The sequence below is a fragment of the Crocuta crocuta genome, unplaced genomic scaffold, assembly GCF_008692635.1.
Source record: "Crocuta crocuta isolate KB4526 unplaced genomic scaffold, BGI_CrCroc_1.0 scaffold274, whole genome shotgun sequence".
In the NCBI taxonomy this organism is placed as follows: domain Eukaryota; kingdom Metazoa; phylum Chordata; class Mammalia; order Carnivora; family Hyaenidae; genus Crocuta; species Crocuta crocuta.
In genome coordinates, this window is record NW_027530222.1 from 3,601,662 (window position 1) to 3,620,955 (window position 19,294).

The 19,294-nt window shown below is 57.9% G+C and overlaps 1 protein-coding gene across 1 annotated transcript; it reads left to right on the top strand.

Annotated features, from left to right (window-relative positions):
* Positions 1 to 3,033: 3,033 nt before the first annotated feature.
* CSF1 (colony stimulating factor 1) lies at positions 3,034 to 19,060 on the top strand. Its single transcript, XM_077765618.1, has 8 exons — positions 3,034 to 3,174; positions 4,434 to 4,496; positions 6,066 to 6,236; positions 9,803 to 9,950; positions 11,091 to 12,118; positions 12,713 to 12,765; positions 13,103 to 13,161; positions 16,968 to 19,060. The coding sequence occupies exons 1-7, from the start codon at positions 3,034 to 3,036 to the stop codon at positions 13,146 to 13,148; spliced, it is 1,650 nt and encodes a 549-aa protein (XP_077621744.1). The 3' UTR covers positions 13,149 to 13,161; positions 16,968 to 19,060.
* The last annotated feature ends 234 nt before the right edge of the window (positions 19,061 to 19,294 follow it).

The window sequence follows — 19,294 nt, forward strand, 5'->3', positions numbered from 1 at the left end:
CCCCGGCGCGCTCGGGCTGGGACCCGCGGCGCCTTGCAGCTGTTCCTGCGGCTGCGGTCCTTGCCTGGAAAGGGGAGGCTGCTCACGCCACTGCTCGCAGGCGCACACTGAGCCGCCCGCTGGCAGGGGAGAGGGGTTCGCAGCCGCCCGCAGAGGCTCGGTGCCGGCTCCGCGTCAGCCCCTGCCCCTCTCCCCTCTGGCCTGACCCCGCCGAGAGACCCGCGCGGTGGCTGTGCGCTCCGTTGTGGCGCCCTCCAGGCGGACACCTTCCCCATGGGCCACACGCGGGCTTCCAGGCTCTGCCGGGGAGTGGGCGCTTCTGGGCTGGGAAAGTTCAGAGGTCATCCAGCTCACAGAATTCCAGGGTCTGTGCCCGGGAACCTGCTGGCAGAAGGAAGGAGCCGGGCAAGCCTCTACTTGTCCCAGCATACAAGCAGGAGCTGCTGGGGAACTTGAGTCAAGTCTGTTTTGCAGGGGACCGGACCCCAGAGCTGCCTGGTGCTAGCTCTGAATCTTTTTATTGCAAAATCTGGTTCACTCAGCTGGTGAGCTCCTGGGCTCGGCGGTGGCAGAGGAAGGTGGGAGGTGACAGGAGGTTTTGGTGGTGCAGAGCCCTGGGCGGGCTAGGGGCTGCTCAGGGTTGCATGGGGAGCGACCTGCCCCAACTGCGGGCAGTAGGTGGGGCAGCTCCTAGAAAGTGCAGGGTGGCATTGGTAATGAAGCCGGCGTTCCCCCACCGGGTTTACTTCTGAGGAGCCCTGGAGGAGGATGGAAGGAGAAGCCTGGGAGAGAGAAGCTGACAAATACTTAGAGGGGAACGGAAGGGGTTGCAGGTGGGGTTGAGAGGAAGGGGGAAGAGCAGACCCGCAGGGGAGGGAGAGCCCAACTGAGAGACTGGAGACAGCGTCAGGAGGGGAAATCGTGGGGATGGGGGGAGAGCTGATAGGCAACGAGGCAAAGATAAGGGCTGGAGGAAGCCCATGAGAAAAGTAAAGTTGGAGGGAAAAGGAGGCTGGTTGTAGACAGGAGCAGCCCAGGGGTCTGGTCACGCCAAGGTCCCTCCAGGGCCCCTGTTGCTGGGAAGGAGGGGACAGGTGAGCATGGACAGCGGGCTGAGATGCCTCAGGGCCTGCAGGAGAGGTGCATTCGTGGCTGCCCCAGAGGCCAGTGGGTGGGAGGAAGAAGAATGGAGGGGGAGAAGAACCAGCCCCGCTAGATGCGAGCTAGAGTGTTAACCCTTAGGTGTCTATTCAGCTCTTCCTCTGAGGCAAAACTGGGGCCCCAGGGTAGGGTGGACCCCCTCTGGCCACCTTCAAAGTCAGCTTCCCATGTGGTGGCTGCACTCTCCTCCTGGGCACCAATCACTGAAATAGCAACAAAAGCCAGGCAGCCCTTGGGGGTTAAGCTGTCCTCAGACTTCAGTATCTTGAATTGCCTGGGGCAAGGTTGTCTTCCTGAATGAATATCCCCTCTCTCATGGGCTCTTCCCTCCATATTGTTGAAAAGTGGGGGTTCAGAGCTGCAGCAGCTGCAGCATGGACACACCTTCCGCATGGCCCAGTTTCCAATGGGGTCCTGAATTAAAGGTTCTGGAGGACCTGGGCAGCCAACCCACCCAGGGCTACCTCTTTAACTGCCCAACAGAGCCTGAAGCCCACCCTCACCCCCCATGACTATCCTCCACTCTCCCTCCCCCAGGTCAGGCCAGGACCCTCACCAGATCCCTTCCCTGAATGGCACCGGGCCATGATGTGCCTCTTCCCTCCAGGCCTCCCCTTCCCTCTCCCTGCCATCAACTTCTCCCCATTTTTCATGGCCTCACAGAGGCCTCTCCTCCCTGCAGCCTCCTTGGTAGTCCCAGCCAGGGCCTCTCTTCCCTGGTAGGAGCTGACAAACATGTGGGCTTTCAGTTATATGTGAATCAGCATGTTGTCGAGGGCTGCTTCATAGCCTCCTTGTTTTTCCAATGTGCTGTGTATTGGCAGTCTTTGTCTCATCATCTGGATCACTGAGGCAGAGCCCAGAGCCCAGGAAGGTGCCAGCTCTCACCCCACCCTGACAGCATTTCCCTGAATCTGGGGACATCAGCTGCCAGGGGGCAACCTTGAGTTGGGGAAAGAAAGCGCAAGAGTCCCTCTGCCTCTCTGGCTGGAGAATGGGAGACCTGGGCCCTGGAGAGGGTTGAGGGGACCCTGGTTAGGAGGAGGGAGGAAAGAAGGAAGGGGAACGATGGGGCGTCAGGGATCAGTCCCATCACTGGGGGTGAGTGGCTCCTGGGCCGGGTGGGAGCTGGAGGAGGGAGAGGTCTCAGAAAACTTCCTGGCCGTGATAAGTGCTGGCTGGCTGGATGCAGACGGAGCCTGAGGGAGCTCTGAGAGGCAGATGCCAGCCTGGGATGGCCTAGAGCTGGCACCGCTGCCTCTGATTAAACAGTTGGGCTCCTTTTTGACACACACACCCAGGGCTCCAAAAGGTCTCCAGTGTGGGAGAGGTTCCCAGTGAAACTGAGTTTGGGGCCCTGGTTTTTCCGGTAGCAGAGCCAGACCTGTGTGGAATCAGGTGGGAGGAAGGGCTGGGCCTAGGGAAAATGTCTCTGGCTTGAAGTCTGAAAGCGGGTGCTTGAACATGAGCTGGAGAGGAGTGGGCAGCCCACAAGGTGTCTGGCTCCGTGTTTGAGGTTGCAGGGACACAGCAATGGGCTGATGCAAGTCCCACGCTCAAGGGGTTTCCTGTGTAATTGAAACTTAGACTGGGAGGAACGCCTCCCATGTCCTACTTCAAGGGTCAGTGTGTAATCAGGCTTGGCCTGGGTTAATCAGGGAAGGCTTCTTGGAGGAGGTGGCATTTGGGTCGTTATCCAGGGAGAGCAAGATTGTGCGTGCCACGTACGAAATCCTGAGAAAGCTGGAATTGGGGAACGCTGCATCCTGGGGCTAGGGGCAGAGCCCGCAGCATTGTAGGTATGAGATCCTTGTTCTTCCGCTCTCGGCAGAGCTTGGAGGTCCCTAGGGAACACGAGAGCTGGGAGTAATGATGCGCTCTCTACCACAGACATGGCTAAGCCGCCTGCTGCTGCTGGTCTGTCTCCTGGTGAGCAGGGGTGTTACCGAGGAGGTGTCAGAGCACTGTAGCCACATGATTGGGAACGGACACCTGCAGTTCCTGCAGCAGCTGGTGAGTGTGTGGCCGCGCCTATCTACCTTCTCCCCGCTGGGGAAACGGAGGCAGGAACCAGGGAGCAGGGCCAAAGGCAGGGGTTGCAGGCAGAGACACACGGCTGTGCAGGACACGATTCATGGCTCCCACCTAGCTCCGCTGAGGCTCTCGTCATTGACCTTCGCGGGGTCAGGGTCTCCGACCCACCCCCAAGCCTGAAGCCCTCTCTGACTCCCCCTGCAGACAGTGCCCACAGTGCCTAGTGCCTGTTGCCCGGGTTAATGATTGCCTGGAATGTCAACCACGGACTCTGAAAAGGCCGTGAAGCCTGCTGTCCCTCAGTGGGATGCTTCCTCCGGGGCGCCATCCCTGTCTGCCTGCTGTGGCCACCTGTTGCCTCTAACTCCTGGCCTCTCAGATATGCCCCCTACCTGGGCACCAGAGCCTCAGTCCCACAGGGAGAAGAGGCTCCCCCCAGCTCCCAGCGCTCCGCCCTCACTTTCGTGGCCCTTGCCTGAGCCCCAGGGCTGGGATGGACAGCTCATCCAGGCCATGAGGGAGCCCGTGCCCTATTCTAATCCGGCTGGCGGAGCTGTCACCGATTCCAAACACGGTTCGGCCAGGCAGAATGAGGTTACCATCATGGCTGCTGTCCTGCTCGGAAGAGAATTTGCCATCCCTCTGGCCAGCCAGGCAGGGTGGAGCACCACTGGCTAAGTAAGGCCAGTTCCAGGGCCCTGACCTCAGGGCTTGCAGGCTGCGCCTCCTGCCTCTCTTACCTCTATACTTTCCTTCCTGCGTGCAGCTCCCAGGTAGAACGAGAGCCGGAGCATTCTCTGAGGCTTACAACCACAGAGCCACTGCTCTGGGGGCGGGGGCTTTAAGCACATCTAACCCCAGCCCCTGTAGATCCTGAATCCCCAGAGCTTGTCAAGCGTCGACTTGAATTCCTGCCAGGACAGGGAGCTCATTACTTGTCATGGAAGATTATGCCCTGTACCTTCTGTTAGCTATTTCTTCCTTATAGCTAACTGGTATTTGTCAGATTTCATGGGGGGTGGGGGTGGAAGGAGGAGACTCCTTGTTCTTTTACAGCCCACCCTGGGCATGTGGGAAGCACAAGGCTTTCCCTCGCCCCTCTCTTTCTCAGTATGGTTGGTGGGGAGGTAGATGAGCATCACAACCTGATCCAGCCAAAGCCCCTAGTTCTCATTCTTAGGCGAGCTCAGTGGAGCTGCTGCCGCCCTGCCACCCCCGACCTGCTCTCTCTCTTACAGATTGACAGTCAGATGGAGACTTCATGCCGAATTGCCTTTGAGTTTGTAGACCAGGAGCAGCTGGTGAGTTATGGTTATGTATAAGGCCCATGTGCCAGCTCTCTATGTCCTTTCCAAGGTGGGTATATGTGGGAGCATGAAGGGAGGAGAAATCCTGTACCCGGGCATGGTGAGGGCATGACGATCCTTGGTGCTCAGGTCTGGGGTGTCAGGGTCCAGAGCTGAGCTGGGTCCAGGCCTCGAGCTCCCCGCTGCTCCCTTCTCCTTGCCCTGGCACATCGAGGCCTTACTATGCACCAGGCACTTTCTAACTGCACCCTGACAGTACAACTATGCGAAATACTAATCTCGGTTATCGTCCTCAGGAAGGTTAAGGGAGCATAGATAGATACTAAGTGTTGGAGGCCTGATTTGAACCCACACAGGGTGGCTCCAGGGCCTAAGGCAAACCAATATGACTTCTGGGTCACATGCTTTGCTTAAGGATGTCGTTTCCATCCAACAGACAGAATAGCAGCCAGGGAGTCAGTCCAGCCCTTTCCCTCTTCCTCCTACCCCACACCCAACCAGCCACCAAGTGCGGCTGGTTCTGCCTCCCAGCGGCTCTGCTCTGGGCTCTGCGGGAGCCTCACCCAATCAGTTGCTTAGACAGTTTCAAGAGCCTCCTAAAAGGCCTCCCTGCTGCCAGTGCACCCATCGTCCCGCCATTAGGGGGAGCTCTCGGAACTCCAACCTATTACCTTCATTTCCCTCCTCCAACTCCCCCCCACCACTCCCTCCACCCCCGCCCCTCACTCTTGGAGAAAGCCCAGGTTGGTCAGCTTGGGGTTTACACCACACAGTCAGGCCCACCGCCCCCATTCCCTGCCCCTTCCTGCCTCCAAGCCTTGGCACAAGCCCTTCCTGTCTTGTGATGTCTTTTCAACTGCCCCCACAGCACCCCTTATTCCACACCGGCTCATCTTTGAGCTTCATACAAAAATCACCATGCTATGCTCAAAAGTTGCTCCCATCTCTGAACTTCTGCGCACTTGACCCGTATACATGTCTAGTAGAACTGGGGACCACCTCATGGTCCAAAGAATAACCTCAGTATTTCACTCACTCACTCACGCCTTAACAAGCATGGCAAATTTCCTTAGCTAGAAAATGGTAAGACCGGGTACTAGGAATACAGAGCTAAAGCAGAGTCTCTGTTGAGGCAACACCACCTCTAAGGGACACAAAACACTGATGTTATTCTGTGGATCCTCAGGTGGCCTCTAGTTTCCCCCGTGGCCTGGAGGATTAGAAGGAGCCATGTAGTAAAGAACTTCTTGTGAAAGCAAACCCAAAGAGAGACAGAGCAGTTCCCCAGAATCCACCCTACCTGTGCACCCCCCTTCTGATTAAAGCCTCATCTTCCAGAAATCTGAGGATGTCTCTAATCAGAACCCACATTTCCTTCCCTCTACCCCAAGTTCAGGCAGTTTCAGATCCCAGGAAAGAGAGTGAAAGACCAGTTGAGGTTTGTGCCCCTCTTCTTACTGGGGCGGCATGGCCCTCCCCTCAGGGGATGGGGGCACCTGTCACAGAGCCTGGGTCTGCCGACCACACCAGCCAGACCATAAACTCCAGCTTCTTGTTTTTCAGAAAGATCCCGTGTGCTACCTTAAGAAGGCATTTCTCCTAGTGCAAGACATAATGGAGGACACCATGCGCTTCAAAGACAATACTCCCAACGCCAATGTCATCGTGAAGCTCCAGGAACTCTCTCTGAGGCTAAGGAGCTGCTTCACTAAGGACTATGAAGAGCAGGACAAGGTAGGAGCGTCCTGGAGCCAGGAACACTGAGTAAGAGTAGAGGGTGGCTTTGGTGGTACCATCCCTGCCCTTGTGCACAGAGTATATTCACTTGCCTCACCCTGTGTCATGGTTCACTCTCTCTCATTCATTTATTCACCCCACATACCTCTGCTAAGGACTCACTGGGCGGGAGACACAATGCTAGGCCTTGACAGTGTCTTCGTGAGGAAAAACTACATGGTCCGCACCTCCGTGGAACTTACGGTTAAGTGGGGCTGGCAACCATTAAACAATGACATATGTAAAGAGAATTACAAAACATGAGGACTCTTCATTCATTCAACAAACACTTAATGAGTGCCTATTGTGTACCAGGTACTGTTCTAGACACTAGGGGTCAAACCAGACAAATACCCATATCCACGTTCGTGGAGCTTANNGAGATGGTGAACAAAATATACAAGAAAAATGTGTGGTGTGTAGGATGGCAATAAGTGCACTGCTGAAGAGAAAGCCGGGCGAGGGTAGACCTGAGGAGGTGAGGGAGCGCACGTGAAGGAGGGCTGCATGGGGCTCTGAGAAAGAAACGGCATTCTAATTACAAAGGGCGGTGAGGAAGACGAGAAGGAGAAGGCTTCTGAGTAAGAAAATAGCTCCCTTGAGATCCAAAGATGAGTAAGAGTTAGGAAGCACTGAGGCTAGTCGGAGCATTCCAGAACAGGGAATGCTAGGCGCAAAGCCCTGAGGTGAGCAGGACCCTGCGCGTTCAGGGCCACAAAGGAAGGGTGGTCGTCAGCAAGTGTGGAAGAGAAGGGGAGAGGGGAGAGGAGGCGGGAGCCAGCAGGGGGCGCATCTGGGGTCTTAGGGATGTGGAATGTCTGAAGTTTGAAGAAGCCTTGGGAAACTGAAGAATGACCTAACCTAACTGCGAGCCCCCTCTCGGAGCCCAGCGGAGAACGGACCGCAGCGGGCAAGAATGGAGGCCGGGAGGCCAGCAGGGGGCGCCATTCCGGGCCGGAGGTTCCAGCGGCTTGGAGGGCGGCAGGTGGGGGAAGGCGGGGCGTCGGCCCGGGCGGCGCTGTGCAGGTGGAGCAGGCGGCTGTGCTCGCGGGTCGAGTTTGGAGAAAGAACTCAGGATTTGGTGATGCGGTGGCCATGAGGAGCGGAGGGAAGGGATGGCTCGAGGACGGTTCCGTCTCGAGCAGTTGGGGGTGGGGGGGATCCGCAGGCAGAGCAGGTTTGGGGGAAGAGCAGGAGCCCAGTTTGGGGCACATGAAGCTCGAGACGCTTGTGGGACAGCCAAGCGGAAATGCGGAACAGAAGGCTGATAACTCGGGGTCTTGAGTCTGGCTGGCAAGATACTCGTGTAAGAGGAGACGGCCTGGAGGTCATCTGTGAGGCCAGCGGACTGTAGAGCACGGCCCACTGTGCCCCCGAACCCCGGCACCCAGAAGCCAGGCAGAGGAGGGGACCTGGCCCGGAGACTGGGAAGGAGCAGCCTAGCGGCGGAGGGAAAATCAGGAGGCTGATTTCACTGGGCTCGTGGAAGAGTGTCACAAGACGGGAAAAGCAGTCACCTTTAACCAACGGGATTGAGAAGCAAGCAGGACGAGGGCAGAAAAGCCTCGGGCGGCCGTGGCAGTGTGCGGGGCTGCTGCAGGCAGGTGCCTGATGGGGATGAACAGAGAGGAAGTGGAGGCAGCGCTGCGGGGCAGGGGGGCTCCGCAAAGGCACCGGAACAGAGGTCACCAGAGGGAGTGTGGGATTGCAGGAGGAAACAGTTCTCCCGAGAGGTATTAAAGCTGGGGTTTTCCAATGTTAGGGTCCGTTAAGGATCACTTGGGGAGCTTGTTTAAAATCCAGATTCCCAGTACGTACCCCTAGAAAGTCTGATTCACTGGGGCTATGGGTGGGCTTGGGCATCTGCATTTTCACAAGCCACCCAGCCTGGGCACCGCCTACACCGTGTGAACGCAGGGGGTGGACTCGAGGAGGGTTGGAGGCTTGGAGGCCAGAGGGGCCAGTGTCCCGGAGAGAAGGCTGGCGGGGTTCTGAGCCCCTGGGTAGAGAAGGCACAGCTGTGTGACAGGTGGGCTTCGGGACCTTCTGTCGGATGGTTGCTGTGTTCTCTATGAAGTGACAAGGTCAGGCATGAAAGAGACAGAGGTTTACGAAGAAAGGAGAGAGAGAGGCTGCTTCCCTCTTTCTTATAAGCAGCCCCGGTGGGAGGCCGGAAGGGATTATAGTTCTGACAGAAGAGGAAATGAGGCCAAACTGGGTAGGCCACTTGGCCACTGTCACCCAGCTGGTGGGTGACAGAGCTGAGCCCAGGTTTTCTTACACGTGCATTCATTCATTCATTCATCTGGTCCACATTTGTTAAGGGCCTGCTGCTCACAGGCCATGGGCATATCAAGATGCCTTCGAGGACTTCATAGCCTCGTGAAGCTTACAGCTCTTCCCTGTGCAGCTCAGTTTAAGCGAAAACTCGGTATTTGGAAGGCACCGGCAAGTAGACTATGGATGAAGCCCTGGGCATGTGGGGCCTCATCTGGTGTGAAGGGGGAGAGGTGGCAGCCCCGGGGAATGCCAGAGTTTGTAAGTCTGGTGGAGGAGGGGAGCCTGGTAAGGAGACTGAAAGGAGCAGCTCAGGAGGTGGGAGGAAAATCAGGAGCGTGTGCAGCTTCTCAGAGCTTCAGTGGGTGAGGGAAGCCGCGGTCCTATGAGCAGAAGAGAAAACGACAGCTCAGTAGACAACACTGGGGCAGCTTCAGCCCTCCTCCTAAGGCATGCCCATGCCAGAGAAGGACCCACAGCGGCCTTGCTTCATGCCACAGGATGACCCTTCTAAAACTTGGGTCTCACCATGCCACCACCCACCTCCCCACCAACCCCTCGGATGTTTTCTCTTTGCTCTATGAATCAGGTTAGCAGTTTTTGACACAGGCAACAAGGGCCTGAGGCACCTGGCCCTCATTGACCTCTCTCGCCTGCATCCCTTGTCCACTTCTGGATGGCGCTACTATAGCAACTATCACCGTCTTTTGGTCTTTCCACATTTCAGGCTCTTTCCTGCCTCAGGACCTTTGCACAATCTGTTCCCACCATCTGGACAGCTCACTCCAACCCCGCCTCCTTTCCTGGTTGACTCTTGCTCATCTTTCAGCTGATTCCATGAGGAAATCCGCCCTCCACCCTGAGCCCTCATTTGGTTCCCCTTGTTGTACATGCTCAGATCACGCCACACTTATTCATATGACTCCCTGCGCTTGTAACCATGTGTTTAATGCCAGTGCCTTGCTGGAGTCAGCGTCCCGACTCAGACAGTGACCTCTCTCATGCTCATTGCATGATCCCCAGGTAATTACCATATGCCTGGCACATAGATATGTGTTCAGTGGATCTGTGAATAAATGATACCTCTGGAAATCTCAGGGCTGGATCCACCACAGATCAGGGGCGAGGGGAGGGAGAAAATGAAAGAGAAAAAGAAGACAGACGTGAAAAAGGCCAAGGGAGTTTGGCAAACAAGCAAGAGACATGGCTCGTCCTGACCAAGCAGGGGGGCCCTGCTGTCTTTCCAGGCCTGTGTACGAACTTTCTATGAGACACCCCTCCAGTTGCTGGAAAAGATCAAGAATGTCTTTAACGAGACCAAGAATCTCCTTAAAAAGGACTGGAACATTTTCAGCAAGAACTGCAACAACAGCTTTGCTGAATGCGCCAGCCAAGGTAAGCACCAAAATGGCCAGCGGGTGCGGGTCAAGGGGAGGGTGTAAGGAACAGAGCAGGGATCGGAGGCGAGGTGTGGGGCTGGAGGGACCCTGGGGAGGCAGCCCGTCTGCAACGCATGCTCCTGTGTGTGTAGATGTGCTTTTCTCGTGTACACATGTGGCTTCCTGTACCTCCGGGTGGTCCCGGGCACATGTCCGTTCTGACATGTGTGTGCATGCACACCTACATATGTCTGCATGTTGAGGCATCAACAAGGATCGTGCTGGTGGCTGCGAACTTAGGGAATGGGCAAGGGGCCCCTCTCAGAGAGCCCTGTAGGCAAGGAGGCTCTGCCGGCTGGCTGAACGCACAGAGGGTTCCATGGAGAGAGCAAGGCTCCGTCGGGAGCCAGGGCCCTTGCTCCAGGAGCCCTGCTGTCAGTCACCAGGATACCCTGGCTCCGGAAGTCCCCAGGACGCCTTGAATGTCCCCTCAAGGGAAAAGGCTGGATTTGAAGTCTGAGCGTCATTCAAACTCTCCCAGTGCAGACCCAGCTGCACACACGTGTACCCTACGTGTCCTCGTCTCTGCGTCCCCGTGCCACGTGTGCCCTGCTACATTCAACCTTGCTCCCCGAGGCGGCAGCTGAGGCCCCGCGGCCTGTCAGTGGCCAAGTCCAGTCTCGTTGCTTCAATCCCAAGGCCTCGAGTCATGGCTACGTTCCAGCCCCAGCTTGTTCCCGCCTGTGGCTGTGGCTGTGTGGCCCCTGGCTGTGCATGAAACCACCTTGCTGCTTTCCGACTAGCACTGCCTATGGGACTCGAGGGTGTCTTGTGTTAGTCTTCGAGGCCACTGCTCAACCCCCCAGCCAGCTGCTGCTCAACCCTGGCTTGGGACCTAGCCGGCTGGAACTCCAGGAAAAGCTGGTCCCTGGTCTTCCCTGACCCTGGCCCGCAGTCTGTCCTCTAAACCCCACTCTTTGCTTTCTGCCTTTGAGATCCTGCAGTTTGTACCTTCTCTGCCTAAGGCCCGTGTCGTGAGCACTGGCCCCAGTCCTGTCCTCTCCTTAGCCCCTAGCTGAGCGATTAGGGGATGAGGGGCCCCGCCCCCACATTCCCCTCTCANCTTTCTCCCTCCCTCTCTCTGTGGTTCTTTCAGATGTGGTGACCAAGCCTGATTGCAACTGCCTGTACCCCAAAGCCACCCCTAGCAGTGACCTGGCCTCTGTCTCCCCTCAGCAGCCCCTTGCCCCCTCCATGGCCCCCATGGCTGGCTTGACCTGGGCTGACTCTGAGGGGACAGAGGGCAGCTCCCTCTTGCCCAGTGAGCTGCCCCTCCGCACAGTGGACCTGGACCCGGGCACTGCCAAGCAGCGACCACCCAGGAGCACCTGCCAGAGCTTTGACTCTCCAGAGCCCACGGGTGTGGAGGCCAGTCCCATCGGGGATTCGCCTCAGCCCCAGCCCTCTGTCGGGGCTCCCGTCCCTGGGACGGAGGACACGCTTGACTCCGTGTTGGGCACTAACTGGACCCCGGAAGAGGCCTCCGGAGAAGCCAGTGAGGGTCCCGTACCCCAAGGGGCAGCGCTTTCCCCCTCCAGGCTGGGAGGAGGCAGCACCCAGGCCAAGACGACCGCCAGGCCCAGTGACCTCTTGTCAGCATCTTTCCCACTGTCCCACGCAGCCAGGAGCCAGCAGCCAGAGGACACGACTGGCATGCCCCCGCCCAAGGTGGGCCCTGCGAGACCCACTGGCCAGGCCCAGAGTCACACACCTGAGAAGACAGACGGTCCATCTGCCCCGCCCAGAGACCACCAGGAGCCAGGCTCTGCCAGGACCCCGTCACGGCCTCCACGAAGCCTCGGCAGCCCCTCGGCCCTCTCTGCACAGCCCAGCCCTCCCGGAAGGCACTCCTGGGACCCCGTGCCACCCCTCGGGGAGCTGGAGGGCAGAAGGAGCACCAGGGACCGGAGGAGCCCCCCAGAGCTGGAAGGACGAGCAAGTGAAGGGCGCAGGCCCTCAGCCCGCTTTAATTCCGTTCCTTTGACTGACACAGGCCATGACAGGCAGCAGGAGGGACCCTCTGACCCTCAGCCTCCCGGGTTTGTCTTCCGCCTGCTGGTGCCCAGCATCATCCTGGTCCTGCTGGCCGTTGGTGGCCTCCTGTTCTACAGGCGGAGACGGCGGGTAAGGAGAGCCCCTGAGAGAGGAGGGCCCGTCACGGGGGCAGGGGCACGGCCTGGGCGGAGGAGCAGGTCGGGCAGGTCAGAGGATCACTTGGGCTCTGCCTGGGCTCCTCAGATGCCAAGACAGGAGGCCAGCTGAGCACCAAAGAGGGGAGGTTGAAATGGAGGGTTTGTGCAAAAACGGGGGAGACCAGGCTACAAGGCCAACGGGAAGGGACCCGGAGAGAATATTCTTGGGCCGAGAGTGGGAAGAGAACCGGCCGTGAGGGGAGCTAGCAGAGGAAAGTGATGTCGCACGAAGGTCAGGGCCTAGTGTTCACCGGGAGCTCTGCCCCATGTACAAGTCATGGTGCCCAGGGCACTGGACCCCTGAGATAGGAGGCAGCCTGCATGGGGAGAGGAGATGGGGCATCACAGCAGGAGGCCCCAGGTAGCCCTCCTGGCCTGCGGCTGACCCCCACATCAGGGGAGCTGGGGGAGACTTGGACACATCTCTCCTCTATTCCCCCGGGCAACCCTGCCTGGGAGTGAGGCCACAGTCCCCACACTGTCCCCCAGCTCCTCAGGGAGCCCGATCTTTACTGTCTGTCCGCAGAGCCATCGAGAGCCTCAGACAGTGGATTCTCCCCTGGAGCAACCAGAAGGCAGGTGAGTGTTTACAAGGGGGGTTGGGGGCTCTGGAAGGCACGAGGGGGCCTGTCTTGGCATCTGTTTCCCCTCTAGATTTGAGGGAGACTTCCTTTCACTTGCTCTGAGGAAACGGAGCTCAGAACAGGATGGGAGGCAAAGAGGCGGAAGGGTGTTTCTTCTTTTCCTGTACCTCTGGGATTTTTCCTGACTTCTCCTTAGGGTCAGGCAGTTCTGAGTCCTCTCAACCGGAGAGGGCTGGAGCGCACATGTGGGGGGTTGGTGGACAAACTATAGGGGTTCCCTCGCTCCTCAGCCTCTGCTGAAGTCTTATGCCAGCCCTGTGCTCTGCCCACAGCCCCCTGACTCAGGATGAGGACAGACAGGTGGAGCTGCCGGTATAGAGGGGTTTCTAAGGTAAGACTCTGATTTGGATCTCTCTCCAGCCCTTAAAATGAGCTACCCTCCTTTCTAATCACCCTACGGTTCTAATCACCAACTGCCCTGAGGCCCGCACGTGGCTCCCTCCACTCCTAACTCCCTTTTCCATCCGTCATGTCACCGTATCTTGCCAACCGTCTCCTTTTGAGGTCCTCAGGTCTCTGCACCGCCCCTCCATTCCCCCCACCCCCACCATCTGAGGCCAGGCATTGGGTTATGATTTCTACATTTGGCTTCTAGTCTTTGCTGCCACCTTCCATCCCAGAGTATCCAAAATCTTCTTGTCCGTAGTCTTTACCCTCCTGGGGAATTTGCATCGCCAGCCACTTCAAACCTAATGCTCTCCACTTGGCTCCCGGGCCCCTCCAGCAGCTGCCCCTAGCAGGCGCCTCTGGCCAGCTTTCTATCTGTCTGCACCCTATTCAACCCTTCCCCCAGCCAAGGTCATTTCTATATCCCTGCTTTTAGATTCCTGGACCCATCGAACCTTAGTCTTAGAAAGGCTCTCAGCGGTCATTTGGCCAGTGTCCTACCCTACAGGGGCCTCCCCCGACAGGGGTCAGCCAGCTGCTGGTCCCATACTCCCAGGCCCAGACAAGCTCCCTGCCACCTCCCAGGAGCACCGTGAGGAAATCCTTCCTCAAGCGAGCTTCCCTGCCTGCTCCACGATGGTCCTCCCTCCTATTCTCATGAGAGCCCTCCAGTGTCTCAAGTCAGTTATCCATGTGCCCTGTAAGGATTCTCTGAGCAAAGTGTGGCGCAAGCCCCTCAAACGTCCCTTATGTGATGTGGTTTTCGGACCCCTCACCATCCTGGTCGCCCTCCTTTGGACACACTCGTTTGTCAATGTCCCTCTGAAAAATGTGGCACCCAGCCCTGGACACAGTGCTCCAGATACTGTCCGACCAGCTCAAAGTACAGTGAGACTGTTAACCTTCCTTGATCTGGACACAGTTCTTCTATTCGTGCAGATGCAGATCGCATTAGTGTTTGGGGGTTTTGTTTTTGTTTTGTTTTCGAACAGCTGCATCATACTGTTGCCATTTGTTGGGCTTGTGGTCTATTCAAACCCCCGGTTCCATTTCCCGTAAACTTCCGGCAAGCCAGGCCTTCTCTCCTGTGCTTGGACAGCGTAGTGGTTTAACCAGGGTGCAGGAGTTTATGTTCGTCCTTGGTAAAACCACCTTGTTGGTGTCTGCCCGTCACCGGAGCCTCCTGAAATTGTTTCAAGTTCTAGTTCTGTCTTCATAGTCCTCCCAAGTGTGTCTCCTGCACATTGATGAGCGCCTTCTGTTGTCTTCACCCACGTTGTTGATAAAGACGTGACCCTTATCATTCCCCGGCCCCGGTGCCCCGATTCCAGGCAGCGCCCACCACCTCCCGTCCCTCCTGATTGTCTCCACCGCCCGCAGGTTCCTCTTCAGGTCCCACCCCTCTGCTCTTTTGTATTTGGTTAATACTATATCAATTTGCACTTACTTGGATGTTGTGTTTGTACATTTTTAAAATCTTATCTTATGTGTGTGTGTGTATGTTCCACATCCCTAAGAAGGCTGTAAGCCCCCTTGAGGGCAGGGACTGTGTCTTCCACTTTTTTTGCATTTCTCTTTCTGTCCCGTGTTCTAACACAGAGAGGGCCCCTCCACACCTGCCAAGAACTCAATAAATGTTAACTGATTGGCTTCAGGGTTGACTGACCACCTGACCCTGGCCAGCTGTCCCTAACCGACCAGTCTTCTGGATGACCAGTTAACCAGCTAACTAATCGACTCCAGCTGACTGGCTGACCAGCTGGCTAGGTGACTTTGATCAACTGACTAGCTGGTAACTGCTTACCGGGCTGGTCGTTGATTGGTGAGCTGCCTGCCTAACTAACTAGCTGGCTAACGGCCTGATTTGCTGATTGGCTCACTGGCTGACTAGCTAGGGTAACCCATTCAAGTTTCCAGTCACACCCCATGCCAAATACAAGTGAGCGCCTTAGGGCCTTCCCATGGGTACAGTGACAGGTCTGGGCCACTCCTTGAAGAAAAGGGATCTAACGAATGCTCAAAATCAAGGGAGTCTATTTAGAAGACAGCACGAGAGAACACATCTGGAATCCCGGGGTCCCCCTTCTTGGTGGGGCGGGCTGAGATGGGTGAGTGGGGACACCGGCCGGGCTGTGAGGATGATCCAGACCCCCTCGAGACTGGTAAAGCAGAGGAGGACTCGAGGTCCCTGGGGACTCCGTGGCTCAGTGCTGGACCACGCTCGGACTGGTTGCCAGCCTCCCACCTTGGTCTTGGCCCTCTGCCCCCTCTCCTCTTCACTCCTACTCTGCTTTCCCTGCCTGCCTGTTCTCAGGCCCTGCCAAACTTTCCTCTTCCTCCCCTCAAGATTTCATTTAGAAAGGGAACCCAGGGCAAGGACCGCAGCCCTGGTTCCTGATCCCACCGCTTGGATCAGTAGGTCCAGCCTAAGCCCCAGGAGCCTCAGGAGTCAGGGCCAGACCCTAGACTACCTGCCACTCCGATGAAAGAGAGAAAACACAGAGGCAGAGAGACTGAGAGAGGGCTGCTCAGAAAGAAACCACAGGCACTCTAAGGAATCAGGACATAGGGGCAGGGGACTCACCCACCTGGTCTTTCTCCCCTCCCTCCCAGCCCCAGCTGGGTCTGAGACCCGGCTGTGCCCATCATGGCTCCTGTCCAGTTTCTGGTTCTCNGTCTGTCAGGGACTTTGCCGTAGGGTCTATGGGTGGTCAGGGAGCTCCACACAGGATCCCAAAGTTGGATGGGGTCCAGGGGATTTCTGCTCTGGGAACAAAGCATTCTGAGGATGCTGGGCAAGGGACAAGGATGGGGGTGGGGGTGGAGAGAGCAGGGCCCTGGCTCCTGTGGATGATCCAGGGAGGCCAGTCCCTCAGCCCATCAGGAAGGAGGCCGGGTTACTTGGGGGACAGCATGCCAAGTGGCAGGGTGTGAGTTTCCTCGTTCCGAAAGTGCGTCTAGTTCTTCCTCTTGGTGCCTATGACCTGCTGTTCCGAGTGTCGATCATCATGTGGGATGACCCTCTGTGATGAGTGGTGTGGAGGTGGGAGTGAGCAATTCTTTGCTCGAATCGGCAGGAATCGTTGGTTCGTTGGCCCAAGGCCCGGGAGCTCGTCTTGCCTGAGGGGAGGTCTCAGGACCCTCAAGTGCGCCCTCCCCTCCCTGTCAGACTGCTCTCCCTAAGCGGCGGCCACCGCCCTCTCCTGGTCCTGCTCAGGCCTCTACCAGGCCCCTTACCTCCCCCTGTGCTCCCTGGCTCCCCAGGAGGAGGTAGGAGGTGAGGCCAGTCTGGCCGGAGGCTTGGACTGCTGCCAGGAAAAGCCACCCTGTCCTTTGCGGTGTCTGGGGCGGCTGGGCAGGCGAGGGAGAGGACGGGAGGAGGTCCTTCCTGCCTGTAGCACCACCGACAGCCCACAGGAACGCTGTGTCTCCCCCGCCCATGTCCTCAGCGACCCCTCCCTCCACGCCCGCTCGGCTGACCGGCCTTTCTTTCTTTTTCTTTTTTTTTTTTTAATGTTTTATTTATTTCTAGGAGAGAGCGAGAGACAGCGTGAGCAGGGGAGGCTCAGAGAGAGAGGGAGACACAGACTGAAACAGGCTCCAGGCTCTGCGCTGGCAGTCAGCACAGAGCCCGACGCGGGGCTCGAACCCACGAACCGCGAGATCATGACCTAAGCGAAAGTCGGACGCTCAACCGACTAAGCCACCCAGGTGCCCCATGACCGGCCTTTCTTTCTGTCTCCCTTGCAGCCGGGCGCACAGGACCGTCTCTCCACGGGACAAGACATGGGGGCGTCCACCACCACCCGTCCGCAGCCGTTCTCCTCGCAGTGTGGCCTGCCCACCACACGAGCTCCAGAGCAGCGAGGCTGGGGTCCCTCTGCCCTCGACCCTCAGACTCTGGACTGACCAGGAGAGGGCTGGAGGATGCCCTCCATGCTGCTGATATTTATCGTGGGCCCTGGTGGCTCCCGTCCACTGGAGGAAGGCTGGGAAGCTCGGCTGAGGACCCTCTGCGCCTCAGGGGCTGTGTCCTCCTCCTACTCCCCTCCAAGCCACGCCTGGGCCAGGGACCCAGATGCCTGTAAGACGTGGGAGAGCAGGGTGGGCACGGAGGAATGAACGAGCCCTTGTGCCCAGAGGACTGCCTGGTGCCTAGGGATGCCAGCACGACAAGCAGGAACTTGTCTCCGGTGAGAGAAGCATGAGATTGGCAGGGCGGGACAGCGTCGCTGGATTTCTCGGAAAGGTGTGCAGCCCAAGAGATGGGAAGAGAAGGCCTCTGGGCCTGTGGGTCTGCACTGGCGGCCCAGGTGCCCTCTGCTGGCTGCCAGGCAGAGAGGGAGGCCGACCCTGCCCTCAGGACCTGTCCGGCTTGGCTCCAATGCCAAGGGGAAGACCGAGCTCTGGTATCTGGCCCCGTTTCCCTCCAGCCCTGCCAGAGCTTCTCCGGGAGGCTGCGCCGAGGCTCCCCTCACGAAGGAAGCCATTGCACTGTGAATACTGAAGCTGCCTGCTGACCAGCCTGCGCCGTCCGACCCTGTGAGCGGGCGTCGGTCCGTCCTCCTGCCCCTCCAGCCTCTCGCCAGCTTCCCGCACTGAGTGCCCGAGCCGGCCCTTGCCTGTCGACTGAGGGCGCCCCTAAGCCCTGACCTTCCGCTGACCCAGCTTCGACTCCCCGGGGTGGATGGGGTGGGAGAACGGCCTGGGCTTGCCAGCCGGAGCGGGTCTTCAGGCTGCGTCGTTCGCCCAGGTTCCTGCATCTTGCACTTTGACATTCCCAGGAGGGAAGTGACTGGGGGATGGCGGGCAGGGAGGGCAGAGGCAGACCCAGAGGGAGGCTGCGGGGTGAGCTCCCGCTGAAAATGGGTCTTTGCAGTTATGGGTATACCGTGGGGGGAGGCGTCTGCTCCCCGATCCCCCCTGCCCAGTCTGCTTCCCCGTATCAGGCCCCCCCATCGCAGCAGGGCTGTGCCGGGGGGCACCCCGGCTGTCCCTGTGGAAGCCCTAACGCTGGGTTTGCTCTCCGGCCTCGCAGCACGGCTGCCAGCTCCCATTCTCTCCCCACCCTCTCGTCCCCCACCTGGGTAGGCAGCGATGCCCCCAGCTCTCACCCCTATACTGTCTCTCGAGCCCAGGCCAGCCAGGGCGGGAGGGGGACCAGGAATCTGCTTCCAAATTTGTCTTAAGGGCCTCAGCTTCCTGAACCAGCCCATGGCTGCTGCTCTGAGAACTGGCAGCGGGTGACGGGGCTGCCGATTGCCCTCGGTCCCTCCTCTCCTGCTGCCCTGGGCCTTCCACTGAGAGACCCCACCCTTCCTGGCCCCTGGGCAGAGGCCCATGACTTTTCTTCCTGCCCTCAAAAGTTGGGGTCTGCTGGTCCCCACCGCCCCTGCCCTGCTCTCTCAGCTGAAGGACGAACAGCGGGGAACGTGCCCTGTAGGGGCTCCTTCTAGTCACAGACTCTGTATTTGATTCTAGAGAGTATGTATTTAAAAGGGAAAGGGAAAAAAAAAAAACCACAGAAAAAAGGCATTCCTCCCTCACCCCAAACACATAGTATTTTGAAAGTCAAGAAAGCAAGTCCAACTGCTTGCAGAAGCTCTTTGTGGGCGCGTGGTGACACAGGTGCGGGAGGGGCCCCGGACCTCTGGGCGCCTCCCCCGGCCGCCTGCACACGAATCCCTTCCTTGAGAAAGCCGAGAGGGAACATTGGCTCACACACTGTGAGATTTTGTTTTTATACTTGGAAGTGGTGAATTATTTTATATAAAGTCATTTAAATATCTATTTAAAAAATAGGAAGCTGCTTATATATTTAATAATAAAAGAAGTGCACAGGCTGCCACGTGTGAGTCATGGGAATGGTGCTTTTGGGGTGTGGGTGGCAAACACGGGGTGGGGAGGCAGCAGCTGCTGGGGGAGCCTCAGCTCAGAAAGCTTTTTCCAGGATACGTGGGGAAGGAGGGTTCTCTCCAAGTCCCAGTCTCGTTATCAAACCCTCCCACATTGTTGCTGCCCCAAACACACGCATCGCGGACCTGTTTGATGGGAAAGTAGACAGAAACCAGCCAAAC